Raw genomic sequence first — 12164 nt, forward strand, 5'->3', positions numbered from 1 at the left:
ATTGTAATACATTAACAATGTATTCTTCCATATATTTTCAAATATGATTTAATATATTGACAGTTAATATACAGAAAAAAATATTTTCTTTGCATAGGGCCCGTTTAATGTTTTTTTTCCTTTCTTTTTAACGCCATGCCAGCTTCTATGGCTATGTTCGTGGTGAGAGATGTGTTTAATTATAAAGAATAAAATAAAATATGTTGTTTAAGATTAAACTTCCTTAAAGGTGCTGATACAACAATTTATATTGAAATTTACTTCCAAAATTCGAATTCTAAAGGACTTATTAATGTGGCTTGTATCCATTTTTTGTAAATCTAGTATTGATTTTTATATAGCTGTCTAGGCAGTTTCGCATACTATTACATTTAGGCTTATTGCCTTAGCAAATTTTGATGATTTTTCTTTGTCTTGTACCAATAAATAAATCAAGCAAACATTTTTTTTTCTCCAGAACTTTAAAGAGAGACTGCAAAGGTTGAAGCAAATCTTGTGAAGTATTCGCTTCTTAAGTGGTGACGTGAGGGTCCAAGCATCTATTCATTTCAAGCGGGGCTACAGCTTAAACAGCTGTTTATGAGCACTGTTCACTCATACTGCATATTTAAGCGAAACATGTATGAACTCAAAGTATACACTACAGTCAGGCAGCTCACGGAATCTCCGACATCAATATTTGAATAAATTCTGAAAAATAAATCGCTGACTGGCCATGTGGGATTTCGTTATGAAGATAAAGGTTAGGTTCGCGGTTTTCCGATAAGTTTTACAGCTTGCCATTACCGTATATTAGCATTTTTTGTTGTTTGCCTATAGTATCTTATTGAGCGTTTGGACCCGGAAACAGTATATGACATTCCATATTTGGTGATGCGTGACGTCAGGCTTAACAAGCCCAGGTCTCTGCAGAACATGGAAGGGGCTTTCTCAATTATGGGGAGTTTTCAAACCGGGATGGGCGATTTTCAGCCAACCAATCAAAAAGGGCAGCAGCCCATTTCTGAATTATTGGGCTTTTCTAATCATGATAGGTGTTTTTCAACCATCCAATCGAAGAAGGAATTGGGAATCATCTACTTGATTTTTGCAAATTAATTAAAGAGATTGAGAAATGCGTACAGTTATACTAGTTTGAAAAAGTCCCATAATTGAGAAACTCACCATTCTGTTCTGCAGAGACCTCAATCGTGTATGCCTTTATACAAGCATTTAGATCGTACCTTTTCTCCTTGTTGAATTTCTGTGGCTGTTGGGCCTATAACTTCGCCAACCTGTCCTGGTGGCCCTGGAGGTCCTTTCAATCCACGCTCACCCTTCACATACACACACATTAATTACAGCACTGGTAATAAACCTATTTTACATAAATGCATTTTGCTGCAACAATAAGAGTGTCTGTACCTTCTCTCCTTTGGGTCCTTGGAAATTCAATCCCATATTTCCCTGTAATGCAAAGAGACTCACTTAGTACATACATACTCACTCACACTCAACATTAACATATGTGAAACATAATTTTCTTTAACTACAGATAAATAATTACCTTTGGCCCTGGTGGACCAGGGAGACCTGGACGACCCTGAAGAAGAAAAAAATCAAAACAAAAAATCAAAATCATCATAGTTTGCAAACTGCTAAAACAGCACTGGCCGTTTTTTGTACTACTCCATGTTTGTATAATTCAAACCGAGAATGAGTGAACAGAATTGTTTACCTCAAAACCTTGGGGACCAGGAGGACCTACAGGACCTGTGGGACCTGGGGGTCCAGAATCTCCCTATGTGAACCATAAAAAAAGAGTTTTACGTAGTCAATTAAAGGCAAAACACTAGGGTACACAGCTGTGAGCACATCCAATAATGTAACTGTGTAGGTCAAATTATCCCTTGTTTGCAAAACTGTGCCAACCTCATATGTCAACATGCGTTTAAATCTGTCAAAATGCATTTCTGTTGATAATTAATTTATAAATGCTTACGCTGGAGCCTATGGGACCATCAAAACCTGGATCTCCGTTTACTGAAGAGATATAATTTTCTATGACTTCCCCAGGTTCTCCCTGCAGGAAGACAGAGAAGATGTTTATTTATTAATCCACATAGTCGCTAAAATGTGTCCAATTTTGATTTAAATAAAGTGAGCTAGTACATCTGTAGAATATAAATTATGAAATATTTGCCTTTTGTCCTGGAAAACCAGGTGAACCCTGTGGAGACAAGATAAAATATTTGAACACTAAAAATGTCAACACTTTAAAGAGAGGCTACGATTTACAAGAAGTGCAAAGAAGTACGCTTGGATCTTTTAAATGTGACATGAGATACTTACTCGTGGACCCTCTATACCTGGAAGACCTTGACCTCCTGGAAATCCTTTATCACCCTATAAATACAGTTTTGTTTCAATAAACTGGTCAATACACTGAAAATGGATTTATTTACTGATAAGCACTGGAACATACTTTAGTTCCATTACAGCCTGGAATTCCACTGAGTCCTGGTCCACCATCATTTCCTGGAAGACCCTGTCAGTCAAAAAGAGCATGTTTATTTCTATTGCTATTAAGAATGAGATGCAGAATCAAACGAAACAGAGAATAACAGTATGACACGTCAAGAGTTTTACATCACTTCAGACGCAAATACATCATCTAATTAAAAAGCATATCAGATAAGCCATTTTACAGTAATTTGAAAAAAAAAACTTTATATCAATTATTTTCCCTCACCGGAACTCCTGGTGTTCCTGGGAATCCCGGTAATCCTGAAGGTCCCTGGGAAAAAAAACAGAAACGGTCAGCACCTGAATAACACTACTATGAGCAAGAAAGAGGCTGTTGCTGTGAAAATCTCACTCTTATTCCTTTAGGCCCAACTGGTCCTGTAGGTCCATCATCACCCTGAAAAAAGAGAGACAGCCTCAATGTAAGGTATGTTGTACTTAGCTGATCATTATTTGATTGTTTGATGAATTGATGGACATTACGATCTGACCTTTTCACCACGAGATCCAATTGGCCCTTCTATTCCAGGAAAACCTGGAACACCTGGCTGGCCTTGTAACCCTGGAAACCCTCGCTCACCCTGTCATTACAGATGAGAATTAAACAATGATTAATTATGAAAGACTGAGAGGAATGAAATGTATCAAGGTGAATAACTAAACAAAATGTATGGACGCCTCCTAAATTCCAACATTTGCTGCAGTATTGATTGTTTATTTATTCTGAAGGTAAATTATGTCACAGAATCTGTTGGTGAGATTAACATCCTGGATGCATGAAAGAGTCAGCCAGTACTTCATGTTGGGTATAAATTGACTTTCCTTAAAGGAGCCATTCTTCTGCTGTTTTTGAAGCTTTAATTATGTTTTGGGGTGTTTAACAGTGGATGTTTCTTGTTTCAAAAAACACTTTATATTTCACATATTTCAAGTCTATTGTTCACCGCTGTCCCTCTTCTCACAAAACCACTGGATTTTTTCCGGTTTATATAAAGTCCCTCCTTCCGAAACGCTCTGATTGGTAGAGTTGACCCAGTCTGCCGTGATTGGTTCCCCGCTTAGAGCGTGTGTCTGAAGATGTCCCACCCATACCATAATCAGCGAGTTTCCACTCAGGCTGTTGTGATTGGTCGGTCCCCTCTGTATGTAGTGCACGTGTATTCATAAGATTTGGCTTTTAGCAATAAACAGTAACAATGGCATCAACTTCAATTCATCCGTTAAACACATGCGGATCGATCGAAGTCTAACGGAGGTCTGCGAGTGCATGTGCAAACGTCAATCTTTGTTAGAGATCACATTTTTTTCCTACTATGGCGAGGGAAATGACACCGGACCGATTGGGTCAGACCGGTTATATTAACACTAATAACAGAAGCGTTCGTTTTGCCTTTTTATATTGGACCTAAGTTGGATAAAAAAACAAGCAGATTGACTAGGAGACAAGTGTTTTAGAGGTATGCGCACACACACAGACAATATCAGTGTGTTACACAGAACAGCTTTCACAGCCGATGTTAAAGTCATGGAAGCTTTTATTTGACCGTTGGTTATCTTAGAATGTGTGTAGCTGAATTCTTATTATCAGCTGTAGGACTGTGATGAAAGTGAAAGTAATTAATTGAGCAGCACAGTCAAATGTTTACAATCTCTGATAACCAAACACTACTTCAGCGGCTCTTCCTCTTCTCTAAGGAAGGCCTTGTCCCTTTTTTGGCGTATTCCTTTGGGTGGAGGTTTTTCAAAAACTCAGAATAGTGACATCATGTACCCGGGAAGCATAGGGCTGTAGTCCGATTCCAGCCGTTCACTGTAGTCCTTGAAAAGCGAATTCTGTTAAAGACAATATCTCGCTTGGCATTGAACTTTGAGCTTAATCATTTTTCAGATATTGTTTATGCTCTAACAGCAACATTACACACTAACTAAAGTTTGAAAATTGGCATCACAGGTAATGGCCACTTAACGCATCAAGTACACTCTCTACTAATGCAATAATACAGAAAATTCATTTGATAGCTCACGCTCACCTTCTCTCCTTTCACACCACTGCAATCACACTTGGATCCACTGCCACAGCCATGACATGCCTAAAGACAAAAAAGCAGTCAGAGATGTTTCCCATGGACACGTGTTCACAACAAGTTTTTGGTATGACATGAAAATCATTCAGTCAACATTGTTTATAATATGATGTCACATCTTTAGGCTCAAGGGTTTTTTAACCCATAAAATATAAATCCCAGTCTTGAACAAAAAGAAACAAGTAGCAGAATCAGTCAAAGTAAATGCAAAATTTCATGAGTATTTGAATAAACCTCGCATCAGACGATAGATAAAACCAATTCAGTTTCAGGCTTTTAATTGAGATTTCAGTCTCTGTGTTTGTGCTTCTGACTGCCAAGATGTTTTCATAATAAAACAGTTGTGGCAACACTATTGTTTCCAGCAAAATTAGACAGTAGTGGTTATGGTAAATGTTTCATTTACACATTCCACATAAGATCATACGGTAAACAAATATGCAGAGGATTTATTCCAACATAAATTCTATGATAAATAAATCATAAATGTGCCAGAGGGATTTGGTATCATATCCATTGTTGAGTGTAAATACAGATTGGGATTTGTTTTGATTTTGCATACTCTGAGTCTGCACTTACAGTATAACTTCTCACTATTTGTGCTATAAAAGGCTAGTTGTATAATAAATACTGACACTAGATGGCGCTATTTGTCTCCTCGAGATAAAATCTGATTAGTAGTGCCACAACAGACACATTAATGCAATAATATCCACATTTAAGTCAATATATTTTTATAATTTGCGGCACCCCTCTCCAATTATTTAGAAAAGTAAATAAATAATATACGTTTAAAAAATCATTTGGTCTTTCCCAACCTTGAGTGTTTGGTTACATCCTTAGGTACCAGGGCTATAATTCTTTTCACACAAACATTTTCTCAGCTGTAGGTTATCTCTCCTCAGAAACAATCTTTTGCTCCAAAATATGCCATCCTAATAGATATTATCTAAATGTAGCCCCTCATGTTCACTGTTTCCGTTACCGTACATCATAGAGCTCTAGTCTCTGTGAAAGTAGTGTACCTACAGCTTGACATAGTCTTCATGTTCATGTCCTACAGTCCTAATACCCAAAAAGCTGTCTAGACATATAGACACGACACTAGCAGGGTTGCCAGATCTGGAAAACATGGCCAATGACCCCATCTTAAATACCTATACTGAAAACATGTCATTGTTGTTGAGTGATTGTTATTCATTACGCACAGTTTTGTGAGAAAATCACATACAATGTTTTACATCATAAATGGTCATCAATGCAGAAAAAGCACTGTGACCTCCCAATAAACTGTTGAGTTGCTGCCATGCTTTAGCAAACCAGCCCAGATGTCTATAGTGTCACCTTCACAGAGAGAAAATGACAGATGAAGTTCCAAAAAGCAGAAATACAGGACCATGTGAACTTCAGTTTCCTCTTTAGTAAGGTCAAATGGCCTATAATACCATGATTCTTCCGTCTATTTGTGGGATTGTGTGGGACCTGTGTAAGAGGATTCCTCAATTTAAGAGAGGATATTTTCACTGAGGGCAAAATTGGGCAGATATGCCATGACAAAGGCAATCGTCGTCATCATTTAATATTAAGACATTCTTGAATCACACAACACACTTTAATAGAAATCACTGTAATAAGCCATTGTTTTAAAGCACAAAAACAGATCAAACTAAAATGTATCAGTTTAATACTAATATTGCTTGACTCAATTAGGCCTACTAATGCTATTGAAAGGCAGGCACATAAAGTCATCTTCTGAGAAGTTGAATGATCAATATATCTTTTTACTCAATACTTCTTACACACTTACTCAAAATGAGCTCAACAAAATATTTTTGTATACCTCAGCATCTCATAAAGTACAGTACATACATACACATGTACTACAGTATCTAAACACACATTCTTAACAATCTTTCCAAATGACAGTAAATCTTTGTTGACTCTGAAATATAAAAACTTATACAGTTAAATATGAAACTGTGTACAGTTAAGTGCATGACTCTTAAATATGGCAAGAAAAAAAACGGTCCAAACTTTTAGAAATATTAAATTATTAATAGAAAGCAGAAAAAAAAACGTTTATATCCTTCTAATATCCTTTTTCTGATTCAGCAGACACTTTTATCTAAACAATGCAGGTGTCTGATACGTGTTTTTGATGACATTGCATGTGTAGTGAGTCTAGTCTAATGTCTAGTGAGCAAAGTTTAGTTTTATTGTGAATGAGGGTGTAAAGATCAGATGTGCAGATTAAGCTCTGTGGTTATATGTGGAGATTAACGGGTCCCCATAGTGGAGGAAGCAGTGCAATTATTCAGACACAGATCTGTGTTCCTGTATGCTAGTGAGGGGGAATTAATACATGGAGCTGCCAGAAGTAACTTATTAACATACAGTAGGCTTGATATGTATGAGGGCACAAACCAGACTCTATTTTTAACCTGGATACAAAGTTATAGGATTTTCAAAAATGTTTCAACAGCTCCATAAAAGTTACAATTTAATTTAAAGGGGTGGTGCAACGGTGTGTCATGCATTCTGACTTCTTTACAATGTTAAACGTGCTCTCTTCTCATGCTTAACATGGTCAACTTGTCAAAAAACGAGTTGGGCGTATTACGTAGTATTTCGATACACTCTCCCAGCGATCGTACAGATTTCGGAAAGTTTTTTTCGAACATATAAAACTGTTTCGTAACAGTTTTTCTTAGTCCCTTATTGGACAATTCTCCCAGAAAAGCATGCGGCACGCCCACGTGGCAGCAAGGAGAGCAGGAGAAGGAGAATGTGCAGACGTCACTTTCACTTGTGTGCAGGAGAGGGAGAGAGCATACGTTCGCAAAGTTCAGGTGTTTGTTTGTTCACTGCATTTGGGTGATGAATGTTATATAAACGGTGGATATAACGCTGGATTTGGAGATCGATTGAAACTGATATATGGAGCCGTCCCAGCACTAAAAGATGCCGGACATGAACCGCATGCGGTGAGTGAAACTGATGTCTGTGTTTTGTTGGCAATGGATGCGCACGTGCTTTAGTTCAGCCTACCCCCCCACCCCTCCCCCCCCCGGAAACGCCGTATGCTTTCGGAAATAATCGTACAGCTGTATCTATCTTTTATAAATGTGATCAAACTAAATACTCTTCGAAGATACGAAGTATGCAATAGTACTCTATATGTGCTCAAGATTAATATGAGGTGGGCAGAAACCGCATGTGTTAGGGCCGCTTTAAATTGATAGTGAACAAATAACATCCAACTTTCAACTAATTTGTAAAATAAAAAGGTTCAAATGTATATACAGGAAAGTGAATATTCACTTTTTACAGCCGTTCATAAAATCTTCTTGTGTTTTTCCCCATAATCAATGTTACGCCTTCACTAATTAATTTAAATGGTCCTACAATGTGGCAAAATATTTTTTACCTAAAACTGTCTAACAAAAACACACCAAAATATTCCAACAAAAGCAGCTAGGCCGGCACATTTCCTTGAACTCGTCCTCCTGTCACTGCGGGGTGTTTGATGACTTCAGGGTACATAAAATGAGAAAAGAAGAAAGAAATCCCAAGAAACTCTTAAACATGTTATTACAGTACAACTTTTTTAAATCTTATGTTCCGGAAAGCACCTCCCTCTGATGGCCTGCGCTGATTTGTCCCTGAAATTCCTTTATTCTTATTCCTGTGGCGTTAAGAAAAGAATGACCTTTGACCTCTTCAAATTAACCAGCTAAGGCCGAGTGGGGGCGTAGGGGTAGGGGTAAAAAAGTGCACTTGGGGTCAAATGTTTACCAAGGTAATGTTTTGTACTTGTTGTTCTGCTCAAGGTGAACTGTGTGAGAACAAACTGTGCTGCATCTCTTTGCTTGAGCTCTAAGTTGACGAGCCTTATGGGTGCGAGCACATGGAAAATCCACTAGCAGCGATCCGAACTATGGAAAAATCCCGTCCGAGTAAAAAATGCACTTTGTAAGTACACAACCAAAATTAGCCGAGGACTGATACCTTGTCAAGGAAGAACACCATATCATAAAATTGCACGCAAATGACACAGGATGACTGATGGTTACATGTTCGTTCGAATCAGATCAGCTTTAGGAGTTAAAGTGCTCGATGATGGAATGAGGTAAATAATGCATGGTCGTATTGTGCAAGAAATGACTTCTGCGGTGTGCAAGATTCAAATCAAAATAGATGTGAGACCTTCTGATAAGGAAGATAAAGACATCCTTCAAACACTGATAGAGACTGTGAGAACACGAGCACAGCTGTGAGATCTTGTGAAGGGTCTCAGACCGTGTGGACACCACACTTGGATCAAGTTCAGTTCTGCAAGACATAATCTGTAATTTTCTGAATTCATGATGTTGTTTGTCATCTAATCCACTTTAATATTGGTTTATTTTTCACAACTAAAACACATTTGTCATTCAAAATTGAATAAGCAAAATTAGCTTTAACTGTTGTATATTTGTGTCCACGTCACTATCTGAACCATATAACTCTTATCACTTTCTCAAAACACCCAAATTTCCCACGAGAAAGTGAAATCAGCATTTCTCCTCTCACACAAGTAGTGAACATTTTTGTGACAGCACAATACTTGAAGAAGTCTTGTTTAAAACACAACTATGTCAACATGTCCAGGTGCACCGAATGTGATTTTGGTACAAACTGTATTCTCTCTAAATATTTGCAGATCAGAACAAAGTTTAAACAACAGCAGATGGGCTCATGAATCATGCAATACTTACCTTTCACCACAAGAGGACGCTAAAAGAAGGAAGGTTTTACAGAAATATATATTTTAGTAACGGTCAACTTATTTCTGTTCTTGAATCAGCCTTGATTTATATGCTTGTGTTAAATGTTAAAAGAAAAAAAAAACATTTGGCTTTTTGAGTGAGGATCACTGCACGTGGATTGGCACTCAAATGATTGTGAGGCAAGTTCTCACCCGAGCTATAATCTGGAGATCTAATTCTATCCCCTACAGAGCATGTTCAAACCTGCATGCCATACCCAGCTTGCATATGAATCTAAAACTTCAAGGCTCAAATGAATTACGCCTCGAAGCTGTCTTTTTAAACACAATTTTGGTTTGGTTAAGCAAGGCATTAACTTAAGCAAGGTGCAGCGATTCCACATTTTTTGTTTAGGGGTACTGTCAATAAATACAAACAATATAATATTTTGCAAGGATTTTTTGATGATTATTCTTTTTAGTTCTACTGACAACGTTTTAAAAATGTCCTCTGTTGTCCCAAGGCAAGAGGAGGATAGATGATCAAATGCCACGGATGCCACACAGCATTGTTGGAAAAGCAGCGATGAGCCAAGAAAAACATGCTCACAGTATGGCAGTAAATTCTTGCAAAAAACATTGTAAATCTCTTCTCACAGCTAATGATTAGCAAAAAAAAAACATTACAAATGAATTAAAAAAAACATTCTTTTCTTATTAAATGACTATTTGCTGGTAACACAGTAAACATTTGCTGTCCGTACATGCACATCCACACAATGAAACAGGGCCTTCCAGAGTTACACAGGGGAGCCACTGCTGCCTTCGTTCTCCACTAATAGAAGAAGCAGATCTGAAGGAGGCACAAAGTATTACGACCAAATAGAGAAACGCAAAAAAGAACGCTGAAAAGCAGGGGTGTGTATATGACAAGGAAAGTAAATATAAAAGAGGTATTACTGTTTAGGGAAGAGGATCACATGACTTTGGGGTCTCTTTGGCACTAATTCTGTCTAATTCAAGTCGAAACAAGATCTATTCAGCTCATTGTTCAAAAAGACATTCAAGAAATGTGCACACACATCTCTATCTGACAAAAGCTATATAATTACCACCTAGTTTTAAAGCGGGCTAGACACCACTAGACACTAGGATATTACCATGTCTGTCCTGCTGCTCTACACTAGTAATATACACACAGACTGTCTCACTCCCACTAAATGACCCTGATAAATGACTTTTACACTTGTACAGTATCACTGGAGTTCAGACAGATATCAACAGTGAGACACTTTTCTGCATCAAGTTTTTGTGATATGATTGATTCAGAACTTCTATATATGGCAAGTTCACACGGTTCTTTACATTTTTAATAAATGCTTGAAGAAGAGGCAGATTTGAAAGCTTATGGCAGTGTGGGACTTCTATTCTTTCCATCATCATTCCAACACACCTGCTTGCCTGCCTGCCCGCGACCACACAGGTGTGCACGGCTATTAATTTATTTGTTGTATATATATATAGTAATAAAATTATAAATAAAAATGAAAAATATTTACAATTTTCACAATTTTACACTGTATTCAAACTTAAAATGACAGAACTAACACAACAGCTGCTGTATATAGACAGTACATTTTTTTATTCATTCATAAGGAGACTGAGGTCATTGTGGAGATAGAACAGGACTCAGACATAGCACTGGAGATTGAGAGATCACTTCATCTACTGATGCTGCCGTTCAGACTGAACTTTTACTGTATAAGATGACAGATAAAGGAGGGAGGAGACATCTAGATAAGGGACTGTCCTTGCCTCTAAACTCTATCCAGACACACATCCACTATATGCTCTTCTTGCACTTTCTCTAACAGGATAGATGTCATGTCTCAATCAGTCTTTATAACAATTTCTTAACGCCCGGTATAGTTCACTGTCATCGTTTATTCACCTTCAAGTTGTTGTATAAAGTTTGTTGTTCTGCTGAACACAAAGAAAGATATTTGGAAAAATGTATCATAGTTGGGAAAAAACCACTACGGTTGTCAATAGTGCCCCAGAATTTTGGTTACAAACATACTTCAAATATCTTCTTTTGTGTTCAACAGAACAAAGAAATTGACGTTATTATATTTTATACAGTACATCAGTTCTCACTGGTTCTCGAATCTGATTGGCTGATAGCCGTGAGATACTCCACCAGGATCATCACGGGAACTGACCGTTGAACCGCTTCACTGACTGTTTGTATCACTCTATGCTGTCCTCGCAACTGTGTTACTCTGAAGTAGTGATGGGAAGTTCAGATCATTTTACTGACTTGGACCTTTGAGTCTCGTTCAGCAAAATGAACGAATCTTTTTTCGAGTCATATCGTTCATTTCGTTCATTTTAGTAAAATATAATTAAAATGTTACATGTTACTTTTTTAACACAACTACTTATTCTGCAAACGTTGATCACATTACAAACAATACAAAACTATAATGCTATAAGAAACAGAAAAGATTAATTCATTGTTTACCTGGGTCTTTAGTCTATGATTAGCTCACCACACCTCTTATCTGATAAGTCCTCGCGTTTGACTCATTCGTTCACGACGTGACAGCTTCGTAAGCTAAACCAATGCAGTCAGAGCCGGAAAGAGAATTGATTAGTTCACCTCAAGAGTCTTCGGGTTTGAATCATTCGTTCATCACGTGACAGCGTCGTAAGCTAAACCAATGCAGTCAGAGCCGGAAAGAGAATTGATTAGTTCATCTCAAGAGTCTTCGGGTTCGAGTCGTTCGTTCATCACGTGACAGCCCCCTACGCTTTACCAATGCAGT

The 12164-nt window shown here is 37.6% G+C and overlaps 1 protein-coding gene across 1 annotated transcript in view; it reads right to left on the minus strand.

Annotated features, from left to right (window-relative positions):
* The window catches only part of col4a5 (collagen, type IV, alpha 5 (Alport syndrome)), a 56283-nt gene that overhangs the window by 29553 nt on the left and 14566 nt on the right, over window positions 1–12164 (minus strand). The window contains exons 2-13 of the mRNA XM_057333663.1: window positions 4536–4595; window positions 2997–3086; window positions 2858–2902; window positions 2732–2776; window positions 2465–2527; window positions 2332–2385; window positions 2183–2209; window positions 1982–2062; window positions 1718–1780; window positions 1547–1582; window positions 1405–1446; window positions 1224–1316 (exon numbers count right to left, since the gene is read on the minus strand). Coding sequence (XP_057189646.1) covers window positions 1224–1316; window positions 1405–1446; window positions 1547–1582; window positions 1718–1780; window positions 1982–2062; window positions 2183–2209; window positions 2332–2385; window positions 2465–2527; window positions 2732–2776; window positions 2858–2902; window positions 2997–3086; window positions 4536–4595 — 699 coding nt within the window. The remainder of the gene's footprint in view (window positions 1–1223; window positions 1317–1404; window positions 1447–1546; window positions 1583–1717; window positions 1781–1981; window positions 2063–2182; window positions 2210–2331; window positions 2386–2464; window positions 2528–2731; window positions 2777–2857; window positions 2903–2996; window positions 3087–4535; window positions 4596–12164) is intronic.

The sequence above is a fragment of the Triplophysa rosa genome, linkage group LG1 (genome assembly GCF_024868665.1).
Source record: "Triplophysa rosa linkage group LG1, Trosa_1v2, whole genome shotgun sequence".
Lineage (NCBI taxonomy): Eukaryota > Metazoa > Chordata > Actinopteri > Cypriniformes > Nemacheilidae > Triplophysa > Triplophysa rosa.